This window comes from Miniopterus natalensis, chromosome 7, assembly GCF_054644295.1.
Source record: "Miniopterus natalensis isolate mMinNat1 chromosome 7, mMinNat1.hap1, whole genome shotgun sequence".
In the NCBI taxonomy this organism is placed as follows: Eukaryota; Metazoa; Chordata; class Mammalia; order Chiroptera; family Miniopteridae; genus Miniopterus; species Miniopterus natalensis.
In genome coordinates this window covers 68615606-68629099 of record NC_142087.1, presented here as the reverse complement: position 1 = coordinate 68629099, position 13494 = coordinate 68615606, and the positions used below count along the sequence as shown (strand labels likewise).

Below are 13494 nucleotides of genomic sequence, written 5' to 3'. Positions count from 1 at the left end.
CTCGTGCGAGTCCCAGAAAATTCATTTTCTGAAGATATTGTAAGAGCCTCATTCCCGCTCGTGTCTGGGAAGTCTAGCCCCTTAATTTCTCCGGCATCAGAAGGACAGGTACCAGGATTGGATATCCCTTGACAAGACTTCCCAAGGAGCATCGTTATCACAAATGAATCAGAGGTTCCAGGTTTAAACAAACATCCTGCAGAACTTTAGGATGATGTTGAAAATTCCAAGCAGGTGACTTTATCTTTGACATTGACCTCCAGCCTTAAGGTCAGTGAGGGCACAAAGCAAGAAGGGATGGTAGAGAGCCTGCTGGGCCCCAGAAGACAACTTTTATCATGACAACAGAACCATTAAGCAGAGGAAAAAACCCAACGCCCCCCAAACATCACGTACTCCTGGTCATGTATTTGAAGTACCTAAATTCTAAAACCAAGGCACAAAGGCTGTTCATATTTGCCTCAGATCAGAAGCAGGTGCCCAGTGAGGCCCAGAGGCCTTGAAATTTCTGTAATTCCGCTGGAATTGGGGCTTCGCTTCCTGGGCTAACAATAAGGTACTGACACGATAACGATTAACATCTAAAGCTCCTGGTGGTCATTTTTAATTGTCCAGAAAAGTTGTGTTACAACCTGTGCAAAAGCAAAGACTTTCTGAAAGTTGGAGAGGAGTTCCTGAGGCTCCCCGTATGTACCTGTCCGAAGTTTTCTTCATCGATACAGAACATGAGGTCCAGTTCCGTGGGGTCGTTCTCTAGGATCCATTTCAAGGAGTTGTAATACTCACTGTCCTATAGGGGTGACACAGAAATGAAAGGTAAGCTTTTTTCCCCAAAATACAAACTTGTTCGACTTTAAATAATTAAGTTCTTCTAATGTAATTCCATTCATATTGCTCAAGAATTAGTCACTAACATAATGTTTTCTGCTCCACCCCAAACCCATTTTTCCCCTTTAAATTAAAATACAAACAAATGTTTTAGTAGCAACAGGGGTTTGTAGTTGAATCCCGTCCTCTGTGAAGCGTAGAGGAAGCGGGCTGCTCTGGGTGGCGGTCACCAAGTTATAAAACTGAACGTGTGCCTGGCTGGGCGTGGCTCAGCGGTTGAGCATCGACATGTGATCCCGGTGATCCGGGTTTGATTCCCGGTCAGGGCATATGCCTGGGTTGTGGGCTCGATCCCCAGTCAGGGGCGTGCAGGAGGCAGCCGATCAATGACTCTCTCATCATTGATGTTTCTCTCTCTCTCTCCCTCTCCCTCTCCCTTCCCCTCTCTGAAATCAATAAAGATATAGTTAAAACAAACAAACAAAAAACACTGAACGTGTAAGATGAATGTGCTTCCTAGCTTTTAAGAGCGAAAATATCAAAAGACAAGAGGAAAGATGAGAACATTCTAACTAATTAAATATCAATGGTTTTAAGTTCCGCCTCTTCCTGTGCTTTTTTTTTTTTAAGGGTTTTGTTTTTTATTTTTTAATATATCTTTATTGATTTCAGAGAGAGGAAGGGAGAGGGAGAGAGAGAGAATCATCAGTGATGAGAGTCGTCATTGATCGGCTGCCTCCTGCACACCCCCAAGTGGGGATCGAGCCCGCAACCTGGGCATGTGCCCTGACTGGAATCGAAGCCCAATCGCCTGGATCCTAGGTCGCTGCTCAACCGCTGAGCCACGCCCGGCCAGGCCTCTTCCTGTGCTTTTACTGCTCTCTGAAAACCAGGGTAAGCAAAGGGGAGGACCCAGGGCACAAGCCACAGGGCCTGGCCTCCTCTCTCTCAGGGACTCCAGTGCTGGGACCCAACAGGCTCTGAGAAGGCAAATCAGAACGTGTGCCCATCTGTCAACCTGCGGTCCAGGATTAACTTAGACTTCAGGAGACATGTCTGTTTCCTGGCTTCCCCATCATACAAGAATAAAAGCCTGAGTAAGTTAAAGGTGAAAGCTGAAAGGAAATTTGAGACCGGTCCTGTGGATGTGTCCAGCAGCCCTCCCGTGGAAAAAGCAGTGAGTGGACTCAAGTTCACTGCCAGCACCCTCGTCTCCTTTCACACACGCGACGCGCAGAAACAGTGACAGTGATGGTGAGTAGTGAGAATATGGGCTCATAGACCCAACCACACAAGGGTCACGGTCAACATCACAGCAAGGCCAAGGAGATACAGACGCTTTCTGACTTAAGTGACAGGACGTGAGAGAGGAGCTGCAAACGCTCTAATGGACAAAGACACTTCTCGATGGCCTCTGTGAGTGGGCTGGGGCTTGGGCAAACCCCCATGCTTGGGGTCCATAGTAGGGGTACAGGTCAATAGAAAAAACAGAAGCAAAAAGTAGATTATGAAAAGAGCATCAGTTTGTGTTTCTATAGAAAATCCTTTCAGCTCTAAAATGCTCAGCCTAGACAAAATGAGTTAAAAGTCACATGCACACCCAAGTCACTTTTTAGAAAACTTCTTAAGCACTCATTTTCTAACCCATTCTATCCCCCCCACAAGCAGTGGTCCCTCACCCTTCCACGTCTACAGCGACTGTATATTCTTCCCTTTGTCTACGGTGGTGGCCTATGCCCTTGCCATTTTTTAAGGTCAGAAAACAGAGGGATAGCAGACGAATCTCTAAACTGTCAGTAGTAGCAGTTTTTGATGGGAAACGAGGGTTGTGATGAGGTCTCCAGGTGACCCTTGGATTTAATCTGGTCACACCAGTCCTGGGTAAGCAGAGGTAAGTGAGGTTTGAGTGCATTCAACCCAAGAACCATGTTTCTAGCTAACACGACCGTGATTTGCTTATTAGAAAAATTAGGGAGAGCAATTAAATTCTCAAACAATTAAATGCTCCCTGTTACCCACACTGAATGGCGACACCCATAAAAATCGCTGTGACGACAACATGGTCACAGCTGCCTTCCTGTAAGGCACGAGTGGCCCAAGACACCCAGTGGGAGGGATCTGTATTTACTCACCACAGATTCCATGTCATTTAGAGTTATCTGCTTTCCCAGCATCATTTTGTAAAACGGTCTAATGAAGAATCCTAAAATAGGGTGAAAGCTGGATCAGTTTCAAATCGCTGACATAACTGTGCATCAGAAACGAAACACAAGATGAACCTGCCTTCAGTTTGAATGAGAGGCCAGGACACAGCAATCAAAGACCTTCTATAGTAACTTGTGACCAAGCAGACAGGGGCCTGTTTTTTTGGGGGGTGGGAGGGTTAGTAAGGAGGGCAGTTATACCAGAGGTGATACAGCGGAAAGGGTTCAGAAGGCTCCTGGAGGTGACAGACAAGCCTCAAGGCCCAGAGGATTTGAGGATACATGAACAGAGGACAGAGGGCACTCCAAGGAGAGGGGCAAGAGTGGGGCTCACCAGGAGCCTGTCGGGGCAGAAGCACAGGGACAGGAAGGGGCCGCATGGGGTGCGGGACAGTTTGGGCTGCTGCCTGAGTGCGAGCAACGGGCAGTCACCGAAAGGCCAGGTGGAAATTCCAGCTGCATTTCAGCATCACTGCCGGGGCAGGAGTGGGGAGAAAAAGCAGGAAGGGGGCAAGGACATGAGGGAGACCACTCAGGAGGCTGTGCAATCTTCCAGGGGAGGGCTGATGAAGGCCTGAGTGAGGCAATGGCAGTGAGGACGACCCCACCGTCACACAGGTGTCCCGCAGGGCCCCCAACCCACAGGCAAGTGAGCACCACGTGCCTCCCCACTGGGGGTGCTGGAACCTCAGCCCCCCCATTAGTCACCAATGCTGCGCAGCGTTTCCCACCCGCACTGGCTCAGCCGCCTTCCGGGGCTCGGGGAGAGGAGGGAGCCACGTGCGCTCCGCCGGCAGCGGCATCCGCATTTTTAAGGAACAAGACACCGCTGACCCCACCCATCTGTGGGCACTCTGGCCCTCAATTCTGCAGTTCCTGGCGTATGCTGCTAGCACCTTTTCCAGGAGTCTCCCAGATCCCCCCATGTGTTCCTGCTTTTCTCCATTACTCCGTCCGAGAGCCCTGACTTGGCCAGTCCTTGCTCTTCTGCAGTGGTCCAGCTTCTACAAGCTCAAAGCCCACCCCCCTGGCAAGGTGGCCTAAACCTGGTAACGTGCTCCCGGCCCTCCAGCCAAATCAGCGTCTCCTCAGAGGACCCTGTGGCCCTTCCGCTTGGACTCTGTCACTGTGAGTCTTCTGTTTTTTATTTGCCACGAGATTCTAAGTCCACTGAGGTCAGGATCCTATCTGACATTTCTCTATATTTCCCCGTAGCCACTAAGAATGCCTTCTCACTTGGCAGAAGGTACACAGACTGACCTTCTGAGAAGTGCCTTTGAGCAGCTGAAATAATCTACAGCACGACTCCAATGTAGCAAATTAAAATACACTCACGCGACGTAGATAATATATAAAAAAGTGAATGTAATGTCTTTCTTGTGAAAGAAAAAAAAGGGCTTATTTCCCCAACTAAAAATAAAACTTTGAAATTAGAAGATCAAAATCAGCTGTAAAAATATATAAGGTGTCCCAAAAAATGTACGCACACTTTGACAGCTGATAACTCACTTAATTTTCACTCCTTTTCAGGTTTAACTGATTTGAAATAACGGGTGAAACCACACTAAGCTTTAAACAAAGAAAATTTATTCTAAAGTGCCACTAGACTTTTTTTTATTAGGAAAACATAAAAGATAAAGCTTACGGCACAAACTCTGGGAACAGCTGATGAATTGAAAGCACACAAATACTTGACGTTTGCGATTCCACTGCTTCGAGTTATCAGCAGGCCTGGACCAGAACGGTCATCAGTTTGAAAACAGGCATTGACAAAAAAATTATTCTTTTCTCTAGATTCTTTTAAATTTTGAAAATGAACTGTATGTTAATAAACACTGACTTGATAATCATTCAAAGTATGTATACATTTTTGGGGGACACCCTGTATTAAAAGATAAAGTACAAAGGGTACATCAATTATTTATTGGGGTAGGTAAGGTTCCGCAGACGCAGTTAACATCATTTCCCTGGAACTCTCTACAGTGACTGTAATGTCAACCTCAAATCTTCCTCTGTCTTCCATGCTCAACCATTTCACCCTGAAATCCTTCAAAAATATGTTTCTCCTTCCTCAATGATTTCTATAGTGTCCTCTCAAGGGCAGTACTTTGGAAATGACCAAATCCATAAGAAGTATCTATTATAAGCCTATAGATATAGCCGGAGGGATGTGTGTCCTGACTTCTAACTTCCAAGGTACCCCGAAATTCTTCCATGGCTTAAATACTCTAAGAATGAGATTATTTCCTGCTAAACGAGTAGCAGTGGTTCCAAGGTCAAAGTCTTCGCTGAGTTATAACATTGCTTTGAAATTATTGACAGTCTCTCCACATTCAAATAAAAATAATAACTTATAGTCTCTTTACATTCAAATGAAATAATTTGAAACAATGGCAGGATATTGGATGAATCAGATCATTGTGATTAACTTTCCAATTAGCTTTTCCATCTGTCACCAAATCTAGCTTTTGCTTAAAAAAACTAGAAGTTGTTCTTAAAAGCAGAAAACACACAATCACAGAATGTTCTGTGCTTCACACTTGTTTCTATTGTAAAAAAAAATTTAAACTGTGTGTAGACACTACTGTCACTGCTCAAATTAAGATGACACCGGGGAAAAACACCTCCATTACGGGCAAAACATAAAAATAATTGATTGAATTATACAGAACCAGTGGAGCTTCTGCTTAACATCTATGATGGGAAAGATGAGTCACCTAATAAGCAACCACAAAGAGCTCTGTCCTATTTTTATGATTTCAAGACTTTTTAATAACTTACCATCTAAAAGTTTCCCATGAAATACTGCCAGACCAGCCACTCTTCCAATAAAAGTGAAGTAGGACAAATGGTCTTCATTACAAAGGCCTGAATTGGGATTGATCTGAAGGGTGTAGTTGTCTCTTGGGGGAAGAAGAGAGAAAAAAGCCCAATCATATTTTTAAAAAAGAAACGCCAAGAATCTGCATTTTCCTTTGCCCCTTGTCGTTAGCTTGTACAGTGTTAAAGCTTTTTCACAGACATTCTGCTCCTGACGGGGAAAGGAGGCAGGAGCCTGAGAAGGTGACTTAGCGTTTAGTTAGCCTCTTTCTGTCACGAACCACTGAGGGCCCATGGAGCTGGAGCATATGCCCTTTGTAAGTTAAACTGTAAGAAAGTGTTGATATTTGACTATTTTTGATGACAAAATTGTCCATTTCATATGGTTTGGCCAAGTATCTTGGGAAGGTGCGAAAAGCCATATAACAAAGGGACTGCGCATGGATGGCGATGACGTGAGGACTTCGGGTCCTCCGAGGAGGAGGGGGTTTCGTTCCTTTGACAGGCCTTTGGTTTGGAGAGTAAGATTTTCCCTCTGGCCCAATGTTTGGCCTGACCACCTCGCTGCCCTGAAAGCCCCCAGGGCATTGGTAACAGCATATGGCTGTCTTAGCTTAAACCACAGAAATGTCTACATGCCTGTTGTTGGTCTCAAAATCATGAGAATCGGTGGTTTTCCAATTGGGCTCCATAGACAGATTCTTTCAGGACTGCAGGGGACAGGTGAGGCCCCTGCCCCCCAGCCTGCCTGCCACCTGGGTGATTTTGATCAATTTTACACAGCGAGCCTCCTCATGGGACCTCATGGGACAACAGACAACAATAACAGCAAGCAAGCTGGGCGATGCTTGGCTAGAGTAACTGGGCAGGATCCTGAGCTGCCTCCCAACAGGGCCCCAGGAGACAGGTGGGAGATGCGGGGGACCCTCATTCCTCACAGCAGAGGTGGCCTTGTGCCTCAGAGCAGAGCAGGGCCAACAGCTATTCTCCGGGGTACTCAGGCCCACCGCCTGGAGGGGGAACGGTTGGCCTTGGAAGCAGCTGGAGTCCTGGGAAAGCTGTTCCATCTTAGTTTCCGGGCCTGGCAAGATGAAACCCTAACTCGGGGAGTCTGGCGCTTCCCTTACGGGACCAGAGCGCCGTCCTCGGGATCCTCAGGATGGATTCTCCTCAAAGTCATCACAATCTGCCTCTAACTAGTGTGCCTTCAGAAACTATTTTTGTCCATGAGACTACGATGACTTCCTGAATTCTGACGCTTGACAAATTCTCCTGAATTAACATAACATTACAAATGAAAACTGCCTCCTGTTCCTTACCATAAGTACTCAGCACATTTTCCATTTCAATTAAGTGAGCCCAAGAGACAAAAGAAAAATCATTTCTAAATGTTCACAGACTGCATTATTTCACCAGGTAGAGTCAGAACCTGTTCTAGACGTGTAAGGGGTATGTGTGTGCTGGCGGTGGACAGGGTGGAGGGCGGGGACTGAAATCAGCAGTGTTAATTCATTTCAAATGAGTGAGCCGCTTACTCTTTCTTTAAGCTGGAATTATTAAGAATAAAACTGTTATATTGTGGGCACGTTCTGAATTCACTCCATATACTTACGTGGCAGAGTACTCGAAGAGACCATAGTAGGGGTTGAACATCTCTTTGGACAGTAAGAAGAACCATTCTCTGGCCACACCCCCATAGTCAAGACCTTTCTCTGATTCAAATTCAATCCACAGTCTAGCTTTTAGGACATCTGGTCTTTTCACAGACATGATTCGCCGATAGGACTCTTCAAAAATGTTATTTCTGTGAAGTTTCATTTCAAACCTATTTGGAATATCAGCCTACACAAAAGAAAAAGAAAAAAAGCATATAATCAAACAGAAAATATGCACCTTCCTTCAAAGAACAGCAATGATGCCAGTATTCAAATAAAGAAGCAGGGATGAATGGTTGCAACTGAGCTTCCCTCCTTTCCGGAGTTTCCTTCACACAGACAGAAAGCTCCACTGCTGGGCTGAGGCAGAGCAGCCGCCGGCAGCTGCCAGGCCGAGCTGGCACCACGTGCTGCAGAAGGAGCTCTGCTGAGCAGTCACCCTCTCCCCCGTTTATGAAGAATCGTGGGGCGCTCGTCCACCCTCTAGCAACTGAAATATGGTCAACTCCATATTCTGTTTCTGTCAGAGAAAGCGACTTAGTCCAGGTAATCGAAACCCACAACAGTCCCCACCTGGCCAGGATGGGAGCTTTCTCAACTCCAGTGGGGGTTCCAGCTGGTAGTTGTGGCCCATGATGCCCACAAGCGGATTCTGCTGCCATGGGGAGTGGGACCCTGGTTATCATGTCAACTTGTGGGAAAGCAGCCCAAAGGCCACAGTTAATAAATATGAAAATTTAAAAAAGCGCTTGACAAGTTGTAACTGCTCCCTGGAAAAATGAGGATGGGGGCAGCCTTGCCATAAAAAGGGATGTGCAGTCAGTGAAAGTGCCACACAGAGTGAGACAGTGAAATCCACAAAGTTGTCATGTAGGACTGGGGTAATGCAGGTGACTCACGAAGAAACTTTGTGGGGATTGTATGTGTTCAAATTTGAGTCATTTCAAAAGTAGTCATCCAAGAGCTAGGTGAATCTGGATGTTGGAAGGACAGAATCCCTAAGTGCGAGCTCCCGAGGCAGAGCCGGTCTCTCACGCATCTCTGTCCCCGGTGCCTCACCCGCAGCAGGTGCCCAGAAAGTAAGGCCCCAACTAAGGAGCGGAGCAGGAGAGCGTGAGCACAGGCGAACTGCGGGGATCTGAGTGGGGCCGACATTCTTTCCCCAACAGGAAGAAGCCGAGAAACACAAAAACGCCAAACAAAACAAGACAAACCCCCAAACCCCAAACAAACAGTGAATCATAAAGGAAGGAGAAAACTGGTAAGACCTGTATCCCAGAAGTGGAATCACACAGTAAAACAGAAGACCTCATGTTGAAAAATCTGGGCGATGTGTCAGTAGAAAATATTGCAATTTAAAGCACTGCCTGTAAAAACCTTATGGGGTTTCTCAGTTTTGAAGAAATCTTACAGGGTTTCCCTGTGAGAATTTTCACCTGAAAATTACACTTGGTCTTAATATGCCAACTATTATAATTAAAATGATACTTCTGAATGCAAAGGGAAGGACTTGAACATTTTTCTAACTAGGGTCTAGGTTTTATTAAATAGGATAACTGTAAGTAATTGCATAGGCTTCTCTGAGTTTTTTTAATAGCTCCTGAATTATTTTATTTCCCATAAAAATATTTCTATCTTTTTATGTATTACATAAAAAATTACCCTTCAGGTGATTCGATATGTAATACTAGTCAATCTTCACTTACCATTTCTGTTAAAAAGAAAATTCAGATGGAAGATCCAGGTGGATCAAAGTGCAGTGGAAAAAGGGAGGCAATATTTTTAGTTCACACAGGAAGTAACAAACAGGTTGTCCACACTGAAGTAACTCCGGTAACTTACAAAGGACTAAAACAGCATTTTTGGAAGACATGTTACTCACAGGTTTCTTTAATTTCTTCCTAAAGTAGTCATATTTCTGCTTAAATTCTCTGGAGTAAGGAACCGCCTAGAAGATAAATTTATAAATATAAGCAACATACTAGAAATTTTATGTAAACTGAGCCAACATTCAGAGAACTTCATGAATCATACACCTTAAAATTCTCATTTTCCATATTATCAATGAGATTAACATGTCTACATAGCACGTGGGAAAGTTCTAGAAATGATTAAGGCAAATCAGCATTGAGTAGGGCTTTCACCCCTGGAAACAATTATGTTGATATTCAAGAAGTCATTTAGGGATATGCTGCATAAAACACACTTTCCAATGTGACTCTTGTCTGAATATGAGTCAGGGTGTAATCTTTATTTTTCTTTTTTCTGTCTTGAGATAGGAATTACTGGCTATGACACTTTAACATACAACCCAAAGTGACCTATACTGTCATCTTGAAAAGACTAATCCTGCTTTTAAAAATCTTTAGGAGGAAATAAAATGAGCAGAAAGGCAACTGGACTGATTTTCTTATCAAGGGCTGTAAGAGCAGGTAGACAGCACTCTGGAAAAGTGCCCCGTTTGGGAGTCAGGTTTGCCCCTTACTATTTAGTAAGTAGTCTTGGTGAGGGTTCCTTTACACCTTACTGCCTTGCCTATGAAACAGTGAGTGAGCTCGGCAACTCAGCCAACTATCATCACTCAGAAGTTCTGGAATCTCTTTAGGCAAAGTAATGACATTTTAAATTTAAATACTCTCTCCTTGCTGTGTTATAAAGTAGCTTACAACAGCCAGAACCTTGACTTCAAGCTATTGAAAAGCCCCCCCCCCTTTTTTTTTTAAAAATGAAGCAGAAAGGGCCGGCTTTTGCATATACACGGACATAACTGTGGCAGCCTCATACTCAGAAGGAATGACTCACTGCTTTTTGACAAACAGTGTGCATTCAGGCAAGAATAATTCTGCTGATATCATTGTGGGCTAATAAAATATACTGATCCTTAGAAAAGTGTCTCCAGACTCCAAACCTTCTACCTTTACCTTGCTTACTCCTGACCAGAGAAGGAGAAATGAAAACATAAGCCTCCCTCCTTCATACTGTTTTTAAGATAATCACACAAATAACTCAGCCAAAACAAAAACATATATAACCACTCATAGCAAACACTGGTCATGTGAGTGTTTCCCTTTGTAAATCAAGAGCAATAAAGACATTATATTGATATTTTAAGACAATTTATACTGCTTATGGTCTTAGTCTTCAATCCACTCATTTGCTTTTCCACTGAACACATATCATGTCTATTCTGGACAGTGTTTAGTCTGAAAAAATCGTGTACGAATTCTTATTCTAGAGAAGGTAGAGATTTTGTCAATATCTGGACAACCACCAGTACAAGGTAAAGGATACATGTTCTGACATAATTCACTAAATACACTGTCATGTCTTTTACTGTACCAATATATGTCTCATAACAAACTAAGACTTTCTATCTAGTTTACTTGTTTTCTTTGGTGGTTCATTTGCCGATTCATTCAACAGATATTTCTTGAGCAGCTAGTCTGTGCCAGGTATCTTAGGTGCTAGGGAAATAATGGTACATTAACCGAAGACTTCTTTCCCTCTTCTCTCCTGGAGCCCACAAGCTATTGTGAGCAACAGGTAACAAGAAATAAATGAGTAAGTTGTGGTAAACGCTATGAGAAAAAAATAACAGAGTTCCTGGGAGGCTATTTTGTATGAGGTGGTCAGGGAAGGCAGTTCTAAGAAAGGGACACCTGAGCAGAAACCAGTGACAGGAGGGCACAAATTTTGACAGAGACAGTGGGTGCAAATCCTTGAGAAGGCAAGTGTTTGGTTGATGTTCTATGATTAACTGTGATAGAAGGAAATTAACCTAAAAAAATTTATATCCTTTCATTATCTCATGGCAGCTTTAGAAAACCTGACTTCTAGAATAGACTCTCCTGCCAGCTAGCTCTGTGACCATCTCTCCTTGATGGCATTAATTCCCAGTTAAGCAGAAGGATGGCACTAGATGAACTTTAAGGCCCTTCCATTTCCAAAAATCTGATTCCCAGCAATTATTTGTTTTAGTCTCCCCCTTGAAAATGTTGAGAAAAGGCTTAAACATTCATCCCTGTGGAGTTCAGGAGTCTTAAATGACAAATTTCCCACGGAATTTATTGCAAAACGCTGCCCCCAGCCTGCAGATATCCATTCCCTTGTCTGACTTGCAACGCGGTAGGTGCTGACCGCATGGGGTGGAAACAAGATGCGGAGACACTTCTGACCTTTCTTTTCGGGAGGAATGACGCATGAACGCTGAGAAGTCATTGTCCTCCACCCAGAGGCAGTTCGTACAATGGAGGAGCCAGAGTAGGTTTGCAAAGGCTCCTCCTAAACAGATTCCAACGCTACAACGGGACAAAGGTGCCCTACGTGCAGCCTCCCAATGGAATTACGTGTGTTGGGTATTTCTTGTTTTGGCCAAATTATTTATTCTCTCTTGAAAATCTGACATCTTATTTTCTTACATATTATTTAACTTGTACTACGTGTCTGTTGACAAAGCGCGTTTGCTCTGCATCATGTATGCTTTCTTTTTTGAGCAGAATGAAAACCTGACTTATTGAGTAAGATGGTTCTAGATGTTTTCATGTCATTCCTGTCCAGTTGACATGGGCGCTCTCTGGGGAGCAGGGCTCATGTCTGGCATAGGGACGTTGGTGAGGCTAGCCCACCCGGGGCTCTAGCCCCGATTCTGACATTTGCTGGAGGTTTTGGCAACACTATTAGCTTTCTGGTCTTCTGACAAATTGGAAATAACAACATCTTCCCTACCTTCCAGAGGGGATTGCTGAGAGTGTCAAAGCAGCTGATTATAAAGTTCTCAGAAAAGTACACTGTGACACAAGCATGAGATAGTACTCATCAGAGCAGCAAGCATGGGGAGCACTTTACAAATGTTTTCAATGGTGACATGTGTTATACAGACAGTGTACTGACATACAGTGATGTGTGCTAAGCTGACACAGAAAGGGTCCCCTCCCCCCAACACATATTTTTAAAACATGGGAAAAAGAGAAACTCTAGGTACCAGATAAACAGAAAGACTCAAAATAGAGAAATAAAGGCACTGGACCTAGACATAGGTGTTTGGCTTTGGGTTTTAATCCTCATGTGGGGGCAGAGAACTTGGCCGACAGTCTGTAGGACCCAGGGAGCCGGAACAGAGCTCCCTGCTCAAAACTTACATCTGAAAAGGGGACAAGAAACTCTACCCACTGGCCCAGGAAAGTTGCAAGGAAGCTTACCTTCTGTCCAGGACCATAAGTGGAAGAAAAAGAAAAAGAAACAGACCTGTAATAAATTCATACTCCAAGGCTACACCAAAGTGGGTATGAAATCCATAGTTATGGTAATTGGGGGCGAATGAACCCAAGCTCAGTAGTTAACAGAAAATACAGGTCAGAACTTATAAAAGCCCCATGTGAAAAAAAAATGAAGATGAACACACACACAAATTATAAACTGAACAAGGTAATAAACTACCATTAAGGAGAGTCTACAGATATAACAAGTGGGGATATTTTATGTTCCTGGGACCAAAGATAAGAGGATAATCTGAAAAAGCCTATAAAAGAGGCTATTTTAAGAATGATTAAAAAGTTGGAAGTATAAATAAATAAATAAATAAAAGGAAAGAACATGGCAGAAAAATAGCTAAAAAGACCAAGCAAATTTAAAAAGAGCAAATAGAACTCTGAGCAATTAAACACAGTCACTGAAATAATAGACAAAATAAACTGATAAAGAGTAGATTACATAAAAAGCTTAAGAAAGAACTGGAAGAGCTGAGCCCACTATATGCAGCAACGTAAGAGAGGTAGAAATAAGAAGGCTAAGAGATAAGGAAGATAGTTGTGAAAATGAACCAATTACCCAATAGTTACTGATACAGATATTTAGAAAGAGTAGGAAAGACACGACATGTGAAGAAATAACTGCTGAGAATTTTCCAGAATGGAGAAAAGACATGGTCCCATACTAAAGAATCACAATGAGTCCAAAGCAGAATAAAAATTTAAAAACCCATACTTATG

At 43.6% G+C, this 13494-nt stretch overlaps 1 protein-coding gene across 1 annotated transcript in view; it reads right to left on the bottom strand.

Annotated features, from left to right (window-relative positions):
• The window catches only part of NEDD4L (NEDD4 like E3 ubiquitin protein ligase), a 315260-nt gene that overhangs the window by 21810 nt on the left and 279956 nt on the right, over positions 1 to 13494 (bottom strand). Inside the window, exons 19-23 of the mRNA XM_087819121.1 lie at positions 9390 to 9455; positions 7465 to 7694; positions 5814 to 5935; positions 2961 to 3031; positions 695 to 790 (exon numbers count right to left, since the gene is read on the bottom strand). Of these exons, the coding sequence (XP_087675247.1) occupies positions 695 to 790; positions 2961 to 3031; positions 5814 to 5935; positions 7465 to 7694; positions 9390 to 9455 (585 nt within the window). The remainder of the gene's footprint in view (positions 1 to 694; positions 791 to 2960; positions 3032 to 5813; positions 5936 to 7464; positions 7695 to 9389; positions 9456 to 13494) is intronic.